This window comes from Carex rostrata, chromosome 15 (genome assembly GCF_964058835.1).
Source record: "Carex rostrata chromosome 15, lpCarRost1.2, whole genome shotgun sequence".
NCBI lineage: Eukaryota > Viridiplantae > Streptophyta > Magnoliopsida > Poales > Cyperaceae > Carex > Carex rostrata.
This window is the reverse complement of record NC_135932.1, coordinates 10,407,785-10,419,321: the sequence shown is the minus strand read 5'-3', so window position 1 is coordinate 10,419,321 and position 11,537 is coordinate 10,407,785. Positions and strand designations below refer to the sequence as shown.

The window sequence follows — 11,537 nt, the reverse complement described above, 5'->3', positions numbered from 1 at the left end:
TACCCTTTTCCAAATTATGATACCCTTTTCATCAGTAAAGCTGATATATATGTTCTATATGAGGGTCAATTGACAATTAATTGTAAGTCCCAAGCTTGTCTAAGTGACCCTTTTCATCTGCAGTAACTCTTGAGAAGTCTCTCCAGGGGTCTTGCCTATAGGAAATTGACCTTCCATCTCTCCTAAATCCTAATTGATGCTTTTATATCCAACAGTGTTTTGTCCCATAGCTTCACTGTCGCACTGCCACGCCTACTACAGTTAAGAGTGTGCCCTGGGAAGATGAAATGATGTATCTGAAAAGCATTTCTTCATCAAAGATTGGAAATAAAACATATAATTACTACTTTGAGCCTACTTGTAGTTTATTTGTAGATGAAAAGATCATTCCATTGTTTAGTGAGTCTGTAGATTTGAATGCACTGTTCAGTCCCCTTCCACTAATGTACTGGACCTATATGGTGCTATTAACCGAATTAACAACCCTTGATACTCAATTCAAGTAATTAATAATTCGATATGCAAATCACTTAATTTGACATTTGGAATATATATATCACATAATAAACATTTTTCCTTAATTACACCTTCAAGTTCAAATCCAATTAACCGCAATTTACATTAATAGCAGGAAACTTAATATTAGAACACATTGGTAGGGTGGAACATGACCTTGCAGCAGGGTCCAATGGTCCATACCCAACTGAGTGTTGGCGTTGCAATTAACTTTTTAATAGAGTTAATTAAAGGAATGGAAAGATACTAACCTTGACAAGTTCATATATGTAGTAACGTTTGACATTGTACCCAATACATTTCAAGCATCATCTCCAAAAGAAATCACCCACTGTCATATTCAGGTTAGCAGTTTCATTTTTCTCCATAACCTCTGTTAGATTCTGTATACTTTCATCAGACTTGCTGCATATTATATCAACTGACCTCAAATTTTTGCATTGGAAACACAAATCATGCGGCAGGTAAATTGGATTCATATCCATCCCAAATCCAGGATCCTATAAAAAAATTAAAACAATCATACATCTATGTTCTGCATTTGCAGGTATTACTATCATGCCTCTTCTGAGTTCTGATTGATGCAGGTACCAGTTGAGGCACAGCCCAAAACATTTATAATTACTCGATCAGCAAGTTATTGGTCAAAGCTGGTACTGTTGCATATGAATTTGGACTAGAACAAAGAAACGGTACGTACCTTCTTTGCAAGCATAGGTGAGTGACGAAGAAAGAATGGAACAGCACCAGGTTCACTGGCAACCCAATATCAACCAAGTATTAGGCTCTGTTCGGCCGCGTAACTGTTCACTATTTTTTTTTTCCACAGAAATAGTATTTTTCAGTTCAATTCCTGTGTCCATATCCATTCTCAATTAGAAGCCAAACAGAACCTTAAGCTCTTCAGATTTGGGATATCTAGGCTAGCTTCGGATTTAGAAAATCTTGCTTGAACAGGCGATGATACCAAGACACCAAAATGGATCTCCACATCACACTGGATCTTCGAAAATAAAAATATTTCTCAAAAATTTATGCATAGAAGAGCCTGTGGACGTCAATTCAATTTTTCAAAGATTTCTCAAATAAAAATAATCAGAAAAATAGACATTTCAAGAACACTTCAGAGAGATGATTGCTTTTAATTTTTTATGATTGTTTTTTCTTTCTTTGTTATCAATACTGTAACCAAGACCCGATTTTTTTATTTATATCTAAAAAAATAAATAAAATTATAAAAAATAACTAAATCTGTGTTGAATTTCGAAATTTACACAAATCGGAAAAAAAAATTCCGGTTTCTAATCAAGAAAACCAGAATAAATTTTTCCGATTTTCATTCCGGAAAAAAATTTCCGGTATTTTGATTAGAAATCGGAAAAAAAATTTCCGAACTCGCACTGATTTCGTTTATAAAACCCGCGAATCTCAGTGTTGCTTTCACTCAGTCTCACAAACAGTAAGTTTTATCATTTTATTTAATTTTAAATTATTTAAATTTGTAATTATTTATACGTTGTTATTTGTTAAATTGTAAATCAAAACTATAAATAGGTTAATTACATATTGTTTAGACTAAAAATAGTTTATAAATCTAGAATGATTTATAAATTTTCAAAATGGATCCAACTAATTTAGAAAAATTCAAAATGGTTTAGAATATTGTCTTATTAATTTTGAAAATTCAAAAATAGTTTAAAATAATTTAGAAAATGGTTTAGATATTGTCTGATTAATTTAGAAAATTCCAAAATAGTTTAGAATATTGTCCTATTAAAAAAATTCCAAAATGGTACAGAATAATTTAGAAATTTTCAAAATGGTCTAGAATAATTTAGAAAATTCTAAAATGATTTAGAATTGTTTTAGGAACCTCTTTCCTTTTCGGATCCCTTATGGAGCTCTGACTGTCTGATCGATCGGCTCTTCAATTCAGGTTTTTTTTATTTTTTTATTTTAATTTATAATATAATTAATTAGTTCATTTTAGTCCAAGTTTAGAATATTGTCCAAATAATTTAGAATTTTTTAGAACATTCCAAAATGATTTAGAATAATTTATAAAATTCCAAAATAGTTTAGAATATTGCCCTATTAATTTATAAAATTTCAAAATGGTGTAGAATAATTTAGGAATATCCAAAATGGTATAAAATAATTCAAAAAAATTCTAAAATGATATAGAATAATTTTCAGAAGTCCGGACAATTTTTAATTACTTATATGTTGTTATTTTTTAAATTGTCAGACCAATCAAAACTAAAAATGACAACTATTTGTGTGAAAATTTTTATTGGAGGAGAAATCCAATACAATGATGACGGGGTCTTTTACAGTACCCGAGCTAAATACTCATTACCGCTAACTATGAACCACAGCTTTGATTATCTTCGGAATGAGATTTATAAATTGGTTGGGTATAATGTTAGTCAAGCAAATCTGAAAATCCAAGTCAGGTTTAATATGTCTACCGATGGTCAACGTGACTATCAATTAGTACCGGTAATAAACAACCAATCGTTCGAAATGATTTTAGAAATTGTGTCGTCTTTTCCACAAAGGTTACTGGTTCTGGAGTTATATGTAGAATTGGAACCGAACTATACCGGTTTTAATTCCCAATTGAACTTGAATAGTCAGACACTTATGCCCAGTCAGATTCCTGAACCTCGATCCCAACCCAGTACCAGTCGGAACCCTTTAGATAAAAAAACATGAAATAATTGGAAAAAATTCAGAAATTAAATATCACTTTCTATCAGATTTATAATGAGAATTTCAAAAGAGAAAGATATATAGTACCCATCAAATGGGATGTCAATAAAAAGAGAAAATCAAGACGAAGCCATCTAATCTATAACGTTAGATTTACGAGATTTTCATTATAGAGCCAGCAATCTCGGTCGGAGATAGAAGAGTGTTCTTATTTTCGTGCCTTGGGCTTTGAGGTGTAGTCTTATTAGTAAGAAAAAATAGAAAATTTTGAAAGATTCTCTAAGTTAAGGGGAAGAGAATATGGTGTTATACTAGAAAACAAGAGAGAGAAATAAGATCATGTGAGAGAGAGAGTAAGAAGACAAGAGAGGTGTAGTCTTACTCTGCTATTCTTTTTCTCTCTATATTTCTCTTCAAAGAAGACAAGAGAGAGAAATAAGATCATGTGAGAGAGAGAGTAAGAGGAGAGAGATAAAAAGAATAGCATAGAAAGAGGAGAGTTAGAATAACACTAGATCTCATTCCAAATTAAGGAAGCCCTTAAGGAGCTCTGTATCTCAAGGAAGAGGTGAGGGTGGATTAAGAATCAAGGCTGAGGTCTCCAAATTCGGACTAAAAAAAAAGTATTCGGTGAGATTAACTAAGATTAAGAAGTAAAGGAGGCTAAGGAGCTGTGCCGAACTTGTTTTCCAATAGGATCAAGACAACTAGTCCGCGTCCAGACACAGAAATGATGTTTTTGTAAACGCCGCAGAAAATCTGAGATTCCTTCACCAGGACAACTTGTCGCTATTTCTCACTCGAGAGTCGAGTCGGATAAAAGGCCCAAAGGCCCACCAATACTTCGGAGTGGAAGAATCTCCAAAAGGAAATATTTCCTTGCGCAACACTGACTTTAATTTTCTGTTTCCATGTCAACACTACAACTGTGCTGCGAGCGGATTTGCCAAAAGATGTGGTAACTAACTAACTCGTAAGAACTTTGATATTAATGACTCGCAGTATAAAAAGTTGCACATAATGAAAAGTACAAGGAAGAAGAAACACGCGTCCGTCATCTGTTGGAAACACCGGAACGGATCCATCCCATGATCGCACACGCCATTGATAACATTGCGTGTTAGACGTATCCGTCTCAGCTAACCACTCTTCTATGCACCCGGTCTACCAGCTAATGGGTAGAGAAGAATAAAAAGGTCAGACAAGCATATGAGTTAGCTGACTTAGCTCCGTTTCACAGTTGGATTAAAATTTTAGAAAAATAATATTAAAATAATCAATTCATAAATATTGCTAATTGATAATACAATAAACTACTGCTAGTGTTTAGATCAAGTAACGTTGAAGTAACGTTGAATGCAAATATATAGAATGTGATATTAAATATTACAATTATGTTAAAATAAAATATTACTAATTTTTCGTCACTAGGGAGTTTATTCAAGAACATTTCATAGTTGTACAAATTAAAATGTTGTCTATTTAGGTTTAAAATCTGGATGAGAAATTTCATTGTAGATATTAAATAGTTTGGTGGCTTGACCTCTAATCTTTGTTAAAAAAAATCTTGTCTATCTCATTGTCGAAAGCTCGTTGTTAGATTTAGTCAGGTTTTGTGAGATATGACTTTTTTATTTTTTTTATTTTAGTTTAACAAATCATTTGTTGCTTACGTTGCATATATTTTAATTAAATTTGGTAAAAAGTAATGAATTAAGGAACAAATTTAAATTTAAATTATCAATCAAGTGAAAATATTTATCAATAAGCTTTCATAATGTTAAGGTTGTATTGATGATTGATGAGAATAAATAAAATAATTTGAAGAACTTGGCGGATCTCGAAAAAGCTTGCAAGGAATAACTGAGGCGTGACTTGGGAATTGGTGTACTCTATTTCTCTTATTATTTTCTTAATTTTATTTGTATGGATTTCTTGTTTTCTATCATAGATGTTGTTGTTATTGCATCCATGAGAGGCTAATTTTCTCTCTAAGGGCTTAAGTTGTATCATGAACTTGTGTTAGTTTATTTACTTTGATATTCTCTTTACTATGATTGTTTTGGCTTGATGTTTGGTTCTATTTTATATTTGTGAGTCATGCATGTTTGTGTTTTTGATAACCTAACCTTGCGGAGGTAGTGACAGTACCTCATGTCTCTATGGATCGTTAGATAAAACTCTTTCATTACACACAAATCACCTTAGGGATAATAGGTTAGTCCTAAACAGTCTAGTCTACCCCGGATTCATAGAACCAAAAGTTTGATATGAAAAGCTTTGGGAAACCAAATGTTATTACATACGTTAATCGGGAATTTACCAAATACAGCACCAATTAGTAATAATAGGCGACTTCAATTAAAGAACCCAAATATGTAGTGACAGCCTAGGCTGGAGGTATATTAATGTGAAGACATGAAATTACGAAAGATTATGTTAGGAGGTAGATAAACCAATCTCTTTCAAGACAATAACATGAATTTAGAGAACTCCAAAGGTAAATAGAACGACCAAGTGATTGTTGACCAAAAGCCCTTAGACTTTATTATCTTGATCACAAAACTTTTTTTTATATTTGTATTTTGTTTAGTTCTTGTTACAAACCAACAGTTTCGAGTATTGAACCCAAATTTAGTTAATTTGCAACAACCCCTTTACTTGCAATTTATTTAATTTTAATTAGTTTAAGTAGAAATTACAATTGTTTTAGTCTTTAGATCAATGCCTTCTTACTACAAAGATAGATTGTGCGCTTGCAATTTAATCTTTTTGCGTATTTAGGTTTATAAATTTAAAGCAAAAGTGTATGAATTTGACCAAAAATAATTACACTTAAAATACACAACAACCATGGTGGGCGAAGAAATGATCAAGATGAGTCCTTAAATTCTATTCTAGTTATTTATTATTATACGATTTGTAGTATTCAAGTATAGTCATACTCACACGTAAGACATACATTGTAATGTAATACTAACTATTTTTTAAATAACTAACTAATTTGTCACTTTTATTATTGAGTTCCATTAAAGTAAAATAAAAGTAATAGTTAGATTTCTAACTTATATCAAAAAAATTCTCTTTTGATCTCTTGTAATAATAATCTCTCTTCAATTCAGTTTGAATAATAAAATTTGCATCTCTTGAAGAATGAAAATAGAATTACCTAGTCTAAACTGAATACTTTAGGTGATATTTGATTGTGGACTAAAGTTAATGAGATCTAACTTGGTTATTCCAACTTAGATTGATCTAAATTATATATTCAAGTTTGATTGATGTCTAAAGTTAACCTAATTCAAAAGTTAATCTTTAGGTTAACATAAGAAGTGAGGTTTAGAAAATGAATGATAGACCGTGTCTGTCTACTTGAATCCCTCTCCAGCAAAAGTGGACAGAGACTGGTAGGAATTCGTATCCTCTGAGATATCTCAAACTTTGCGTGACTTTATGTAATATCCTAACCGTTTAACTACGTTCTGCACGAATCTCAAAGCAAACATAATACTGACCCCCTCCATCACCCCCGAATAGGTACCGGACACGTCGGTCACGCAAAAGTTGAGATATCTCAGAGGATACGCACTCGACTGGTAGTGGTTGGTTTACAATTCCCTATAAAATAAAGAAAGGGAGAGAGGTCACTCCGGTACGATTGTCTTTGTCTTGTCGGTAGAATTAGAATTAGAATAGAAAGAAACAGAAACAGAAACGAAAAAAGAGACCAAAAAATGGATAACAACCGTCTGATCCTCCTCCTCCTCCTCCTCCTCCTCCTCTCCCTCCTCACCGTCTTCAACGTGGCGGTCTCGTCACCGTCCGATCAAGAAGACCCCCTGATCCAGCAAGTCATCCCCGGAACCGCCAACGAACTTTCCTACCTGAGCGCGGAGCACCACTTTACCTCCTTCATGCGCCGCTTTGGCAAGACTTACAAGGACGAGGCCGAGCGTCTGTACAGGTTTACGGTGTTCAAGGCCAACATGCGGCGGGCGCAGCTTCACCAGAAGCTAGACCCCACGGCGGTGCACGGTGTGACCAAGTTTTTCGATCTGAGCCCTAAAGAGTTCAGAAAACACATGGGGTTGAAGAAGGTGAAGAGGTCGCATGGGTCAGCACAGGCCCAGGCCCAGGCCCAGGAGGCACCCATCCTCCCGACTAACGATTTGCCTGAGGATTTTGACTGGAGAGAACATGGGGCTGTTAGTGGGGTCAAGAATCAGGTATGGAATGGTACATGAATGGTTTATCTTCTCTCTTCTGGATTAAATGGCTATATTAATTATGGGGGACTAGATTGATTCTGGAGTGCTACATTTGAATGTTATCAAATAGTTACTTTTTGTCTAATTTTCTACTTGCAAAAATATAAAATTTTGACAGAGCAAAATGGCACAAATTAATGCCCAGCCCCTTAAAAATTAAAACTGCAAAAGGATCTATCTATACTATCTCTTCTACTTTGTTGTCCTCGCATAATATAATATTATATCCTTGCATGACCTACAACAGGGAATTATGTTAACCTGATTGTTTTTCTCTTCAACTCATGACTCTGTCTAGTTAAGGGCATTTTTACCATTTCAATTGAACATTGCCTAATCCCCGCTTAGCTTGAATAGTTCAAGTAACTTGAGCTGAAAGTAACACAGCTTACCAGCCTTTTCCTAACATGTGAGGAGGATGTGTATTGGCATGTAATAATTATTTCTCAAGTGACACTATCAAGTATATCATTGCTTCTATTTATCAGCAGGGATGAATCCAGGAAGTATGATAGGGTGTGGCATAGTTTCATAATTATTTGAACAACAATTGTATATTTTCAACTTTTTTCTGAACAAGTTATAGCATTAGAAAGCATATTTTTGGAATTTTTTGCCACTCCTGGGCCCATGTGGCTCTGCCACTATGTATCAGATTCACTAAAGGCTCGACAGGTCCAACCCATAGTTTAGTTCTAACTCATAACATTTGAGTTTTGCTTCATCACATTTAAATAAATAATTAATATATGAGGAGGGTTCCAATGCCTCATCTTTTTCATACCTCATCATACCTTATATTTTATATCTTTATTTTCAAAGTCCAAATTGTCGATCCAAACCATTCAACATAATATTTATACTAAAATATGCATGGAGATGAAATTTTATATTTTTTGGAAATTTTTACTAGTTTTAAGATAGGTACAAAATCACTGTTTTTGAACCGTTCAAAAAACAGTGATTTTCTACCCATCTTAAAAAATAGTAAAAAAATTCCAAAAATTATAAAATTTCATTCCTAACCATATTTTAGTATATATATCATGTTGAACGGTTGAGATCGACAATTTAGACTTTGAAAACGAAGATATAAAATATGAGGTATGATGAGGTATGAAAGGCATGAGGCATTGGAACCCTCCTCTTTATATATATATGCAAAGGATAACAGGTACTGATGAATTTGCTTCTTTGACAACTATTGCATCTCTTGCAATAGCCTCTTAGTTTGGTTTCTTAGTTTTTACTTGTGTGCAGGGATCGTGTGGCTCATGCTGGTCTTTCAGTGCATCAGGGGCTCTTGAAGGAGCAAACTTTTTGGCTACCGGAAAGCTGGAGACCCTTAGTGAACAGCAGCTTGTTGATTGTGACCATGAGGTTTTTCTTCCCACCTCTCACCTCACTTCCTTTTATTTTCTTTCCTTTTCTCGAGTAATGGTAGGCAAAAAGCATACCATAATTTAATTAAACCAATAAAAGAGTTACAAATATGTTACAAGATGGAAAGGAAAAAAGTTTAAAACAGAGAAGGAAATGAAAAGGAAAAGTGGCAATTTTTTACTAGTGCAAATCCCTAAATATCGAGCCCATTTACTGTTGAACATGCCATGGCACTATAGGTGTTGCACATAAAAGTTTGTCCTGCAAAGATGGACCATTACTTCTTTTTAGCATCTGAAATGTTTGTAACTAACTAACTAACTAACTAACTAACTAACTAACTAACTAACTATGCAAAGGCAGATTTTAACTAAATGACCTAGTGGTTGTCAACTTGTTCTGAATGGCCCCTCTCAAAACATGTAAACTCCGTAGGTATGAGTTGCAAATCTCAAATTGTTTAGGAGGTTGAGTTTGATTCCATTAATAGTAGCATATCATGAATTGGAAATGATTGTAAATCTCAGATGTACACTTACATAGTTGGCTTGGTTCCTTAATTGTTGGATGACTAGTTCTCTTCATGAATTGTTTGTTGCGTCCAGTGAGGGTTTTGATACTGTTGTTGTCTCGTATGTATTTAGGGATCATTAGTAAAATCTTTTGTAGTCTTTTTTCTGGTAATTAATACTTCCACTGTTGATTCAAGTCCCACGCATCAAGAAGCATTTAGATTGGGATTTAAGTTGGGAAGGACAAACAAAGAACTCCTTTCTCATTTTTTGATACCTAAACTTGAGTTTATAATCCAAGACTAATTCTCTTTGCTCTTCCATTTTTCTTTTTCTTCTTATTTTCCCTTTTTCTGCTTTTAGTCAATGTATAACTTAATGTATACTCAGTTTAAAATTTTCACCTAAACATAGCTTATTCTCCTCTGATTGTGACAGTGTGACCCATCAGAAGCTGATGCATGTGACTCAGGTTGCAACGGCGGTCTCATGACAACAGCCTTTGGATACTTGGTGAAAGCAGGGGGACTTGAGAGGGAAGATGATTACCCCTACACTGGTGTAGACCGCGGCACTTGCAAGTTTGACAAGTCAAAGATTGTAGCCTCTGTCCAAAATTTCAGTGTTGTGTCCATTGACGAAGACCAGATCGCTGCTAATCTTGTCAAACACGGCCCACTCGCCAGTAAGTATCACAAACTTCTTTTCCTCCGAACTTGGTTTCTTTCTAAGTGAAAAAATAATACTTTAATCATGAACATGTTGATCTTCTGGTCAATATGTATTGATGTACAACAGTTGCATGCCCTCAGGTCTATCTTTGAAGTCAGGTTGGGTTTTGGTATATTCTGATATTCCTTTTATTTGGCAAAACTGATGGTATGGAACATCTAAGCAAATTCTATTAAAGGTGCTCATTTCATCTGTAATTGCTCGAGAATGTATGCAAATATGACTGTGAATGTTGTGACATTAATTAATTAATACATGCAAATAGGGTTGGGCTGGGAAATAGTACTGGCTTGTCTCTGACCTGTGATATCTTCAACTATTGTTTTGTCTTGTGGGGTATAATCAGATTGAAATTGACATCTCTAATAAAATGCTAATGAAAATTTATTTAAGCTTGGTTTTGGATCCTCTGTCATTGTTCCGGTACAGCACCAACTATTATGAGTTGGGATTTGGTACAGTAATGATCCTTTTGAATGAGGCTATCTCATTTGAGTTCTGGCTAACTGCAATAGTTAGAACTGAAAGTAAATGCCAATGCTTCTATGTTTGGTACTAGGATCAATACTGACAAATGTACTTGGAGAACCCAGTGGTATAGTGAACTCGTGACATCACTTGATGAGGAGGATTTAATATATTTTTTAATTTATACATAACATTTGTGGATTGTGTGGTTTTTGATGCAGTTGGCATAAATGCCATCTTCATGCAAACATACATAGGTGGTGTGTCTTGCCCGTACATCTGTGGCAAACACTTGGACCATGGTGTTCTCTTAGTGGGTTACGGGTCTGCAGGGTACTCCCCGATCCGGCTGAAGGAGAAGCCTTATTGGATCATAAAGAACTCTTGGGGTGAGAACTGGGGAGAGAGCGGGTATTACAAGATTTGCAGGGGTAGAAACATCTGTGGTGTGGATTCCATGGTGTCTACTGTGAGTGCCATAACGACCACTCATTAGTTGATGTTGATGTTGATGTTGATGTTGATGTTGATGTTGATGTTGATGTTGATGTCGTTTGTATTGACTTATTTGCCCCTCTGCATATAGTTTAAGTCACGGGGCTAGTAAGACCACGCAGTGTAATTTTTATGTTCGGCTGCAGGATATGCTTAAATAACTTTTATGTAATGTTTGTAACTTGGGTAATTTGTTACTGTGAATTGAACAATTTATGCTATTAAATAACCTTAATTACTCTATTTTTCATCTGAGATTGGTGCTAACTCCTAACTAAGTTTTGTTATTAGTACTATTACCCATGTCGTTAACGTTGTTAGTATAATTAAAATGAAAAGCAAATTTTGCAATTCATGTTTGTTTGTTTTCAAAAAATAATTAATACATAGAATGTACGCTTGCCTCGTCACTTTTTGAAATGAAGTGAGAAATTAAATGAGACGTCAC

At 34.4% G+C, this 11,537-nt stretch overlaps 1 protein-coding gene across 1 annotated transcript; it reads left to right on the top strand.

Annotated features, from left to right (window-relative positions):
* The first annotated feature begins 6,908 nt into the window (after positions 1–6,908).
* LOC144566154 (cysteine proteinase 1-like) lies at positions 6,909–11,332 on the top strand. Its single transcript, XM_078316063.1, has 5 exons — positions 6,909–7,457; positions 8,760–8,879; positions 9,833–10,079; positions 10,816–11,097; positions 11,146–11,332. Exons 1-4 carry the CDS (start codon positions 6,966–6,968, stop codon positions 11,088–11,090), a joined length of 1,134 nt encoding a protein of 377 aa, XP_078172189.1. The 5' UTR covers positions 6,909–6,965; the 3' UTR covers positions 11,091–11,097; positions 11,146–11,332.
* Positions 11,333–11,537: the final 205 nt, after the last annotated feature.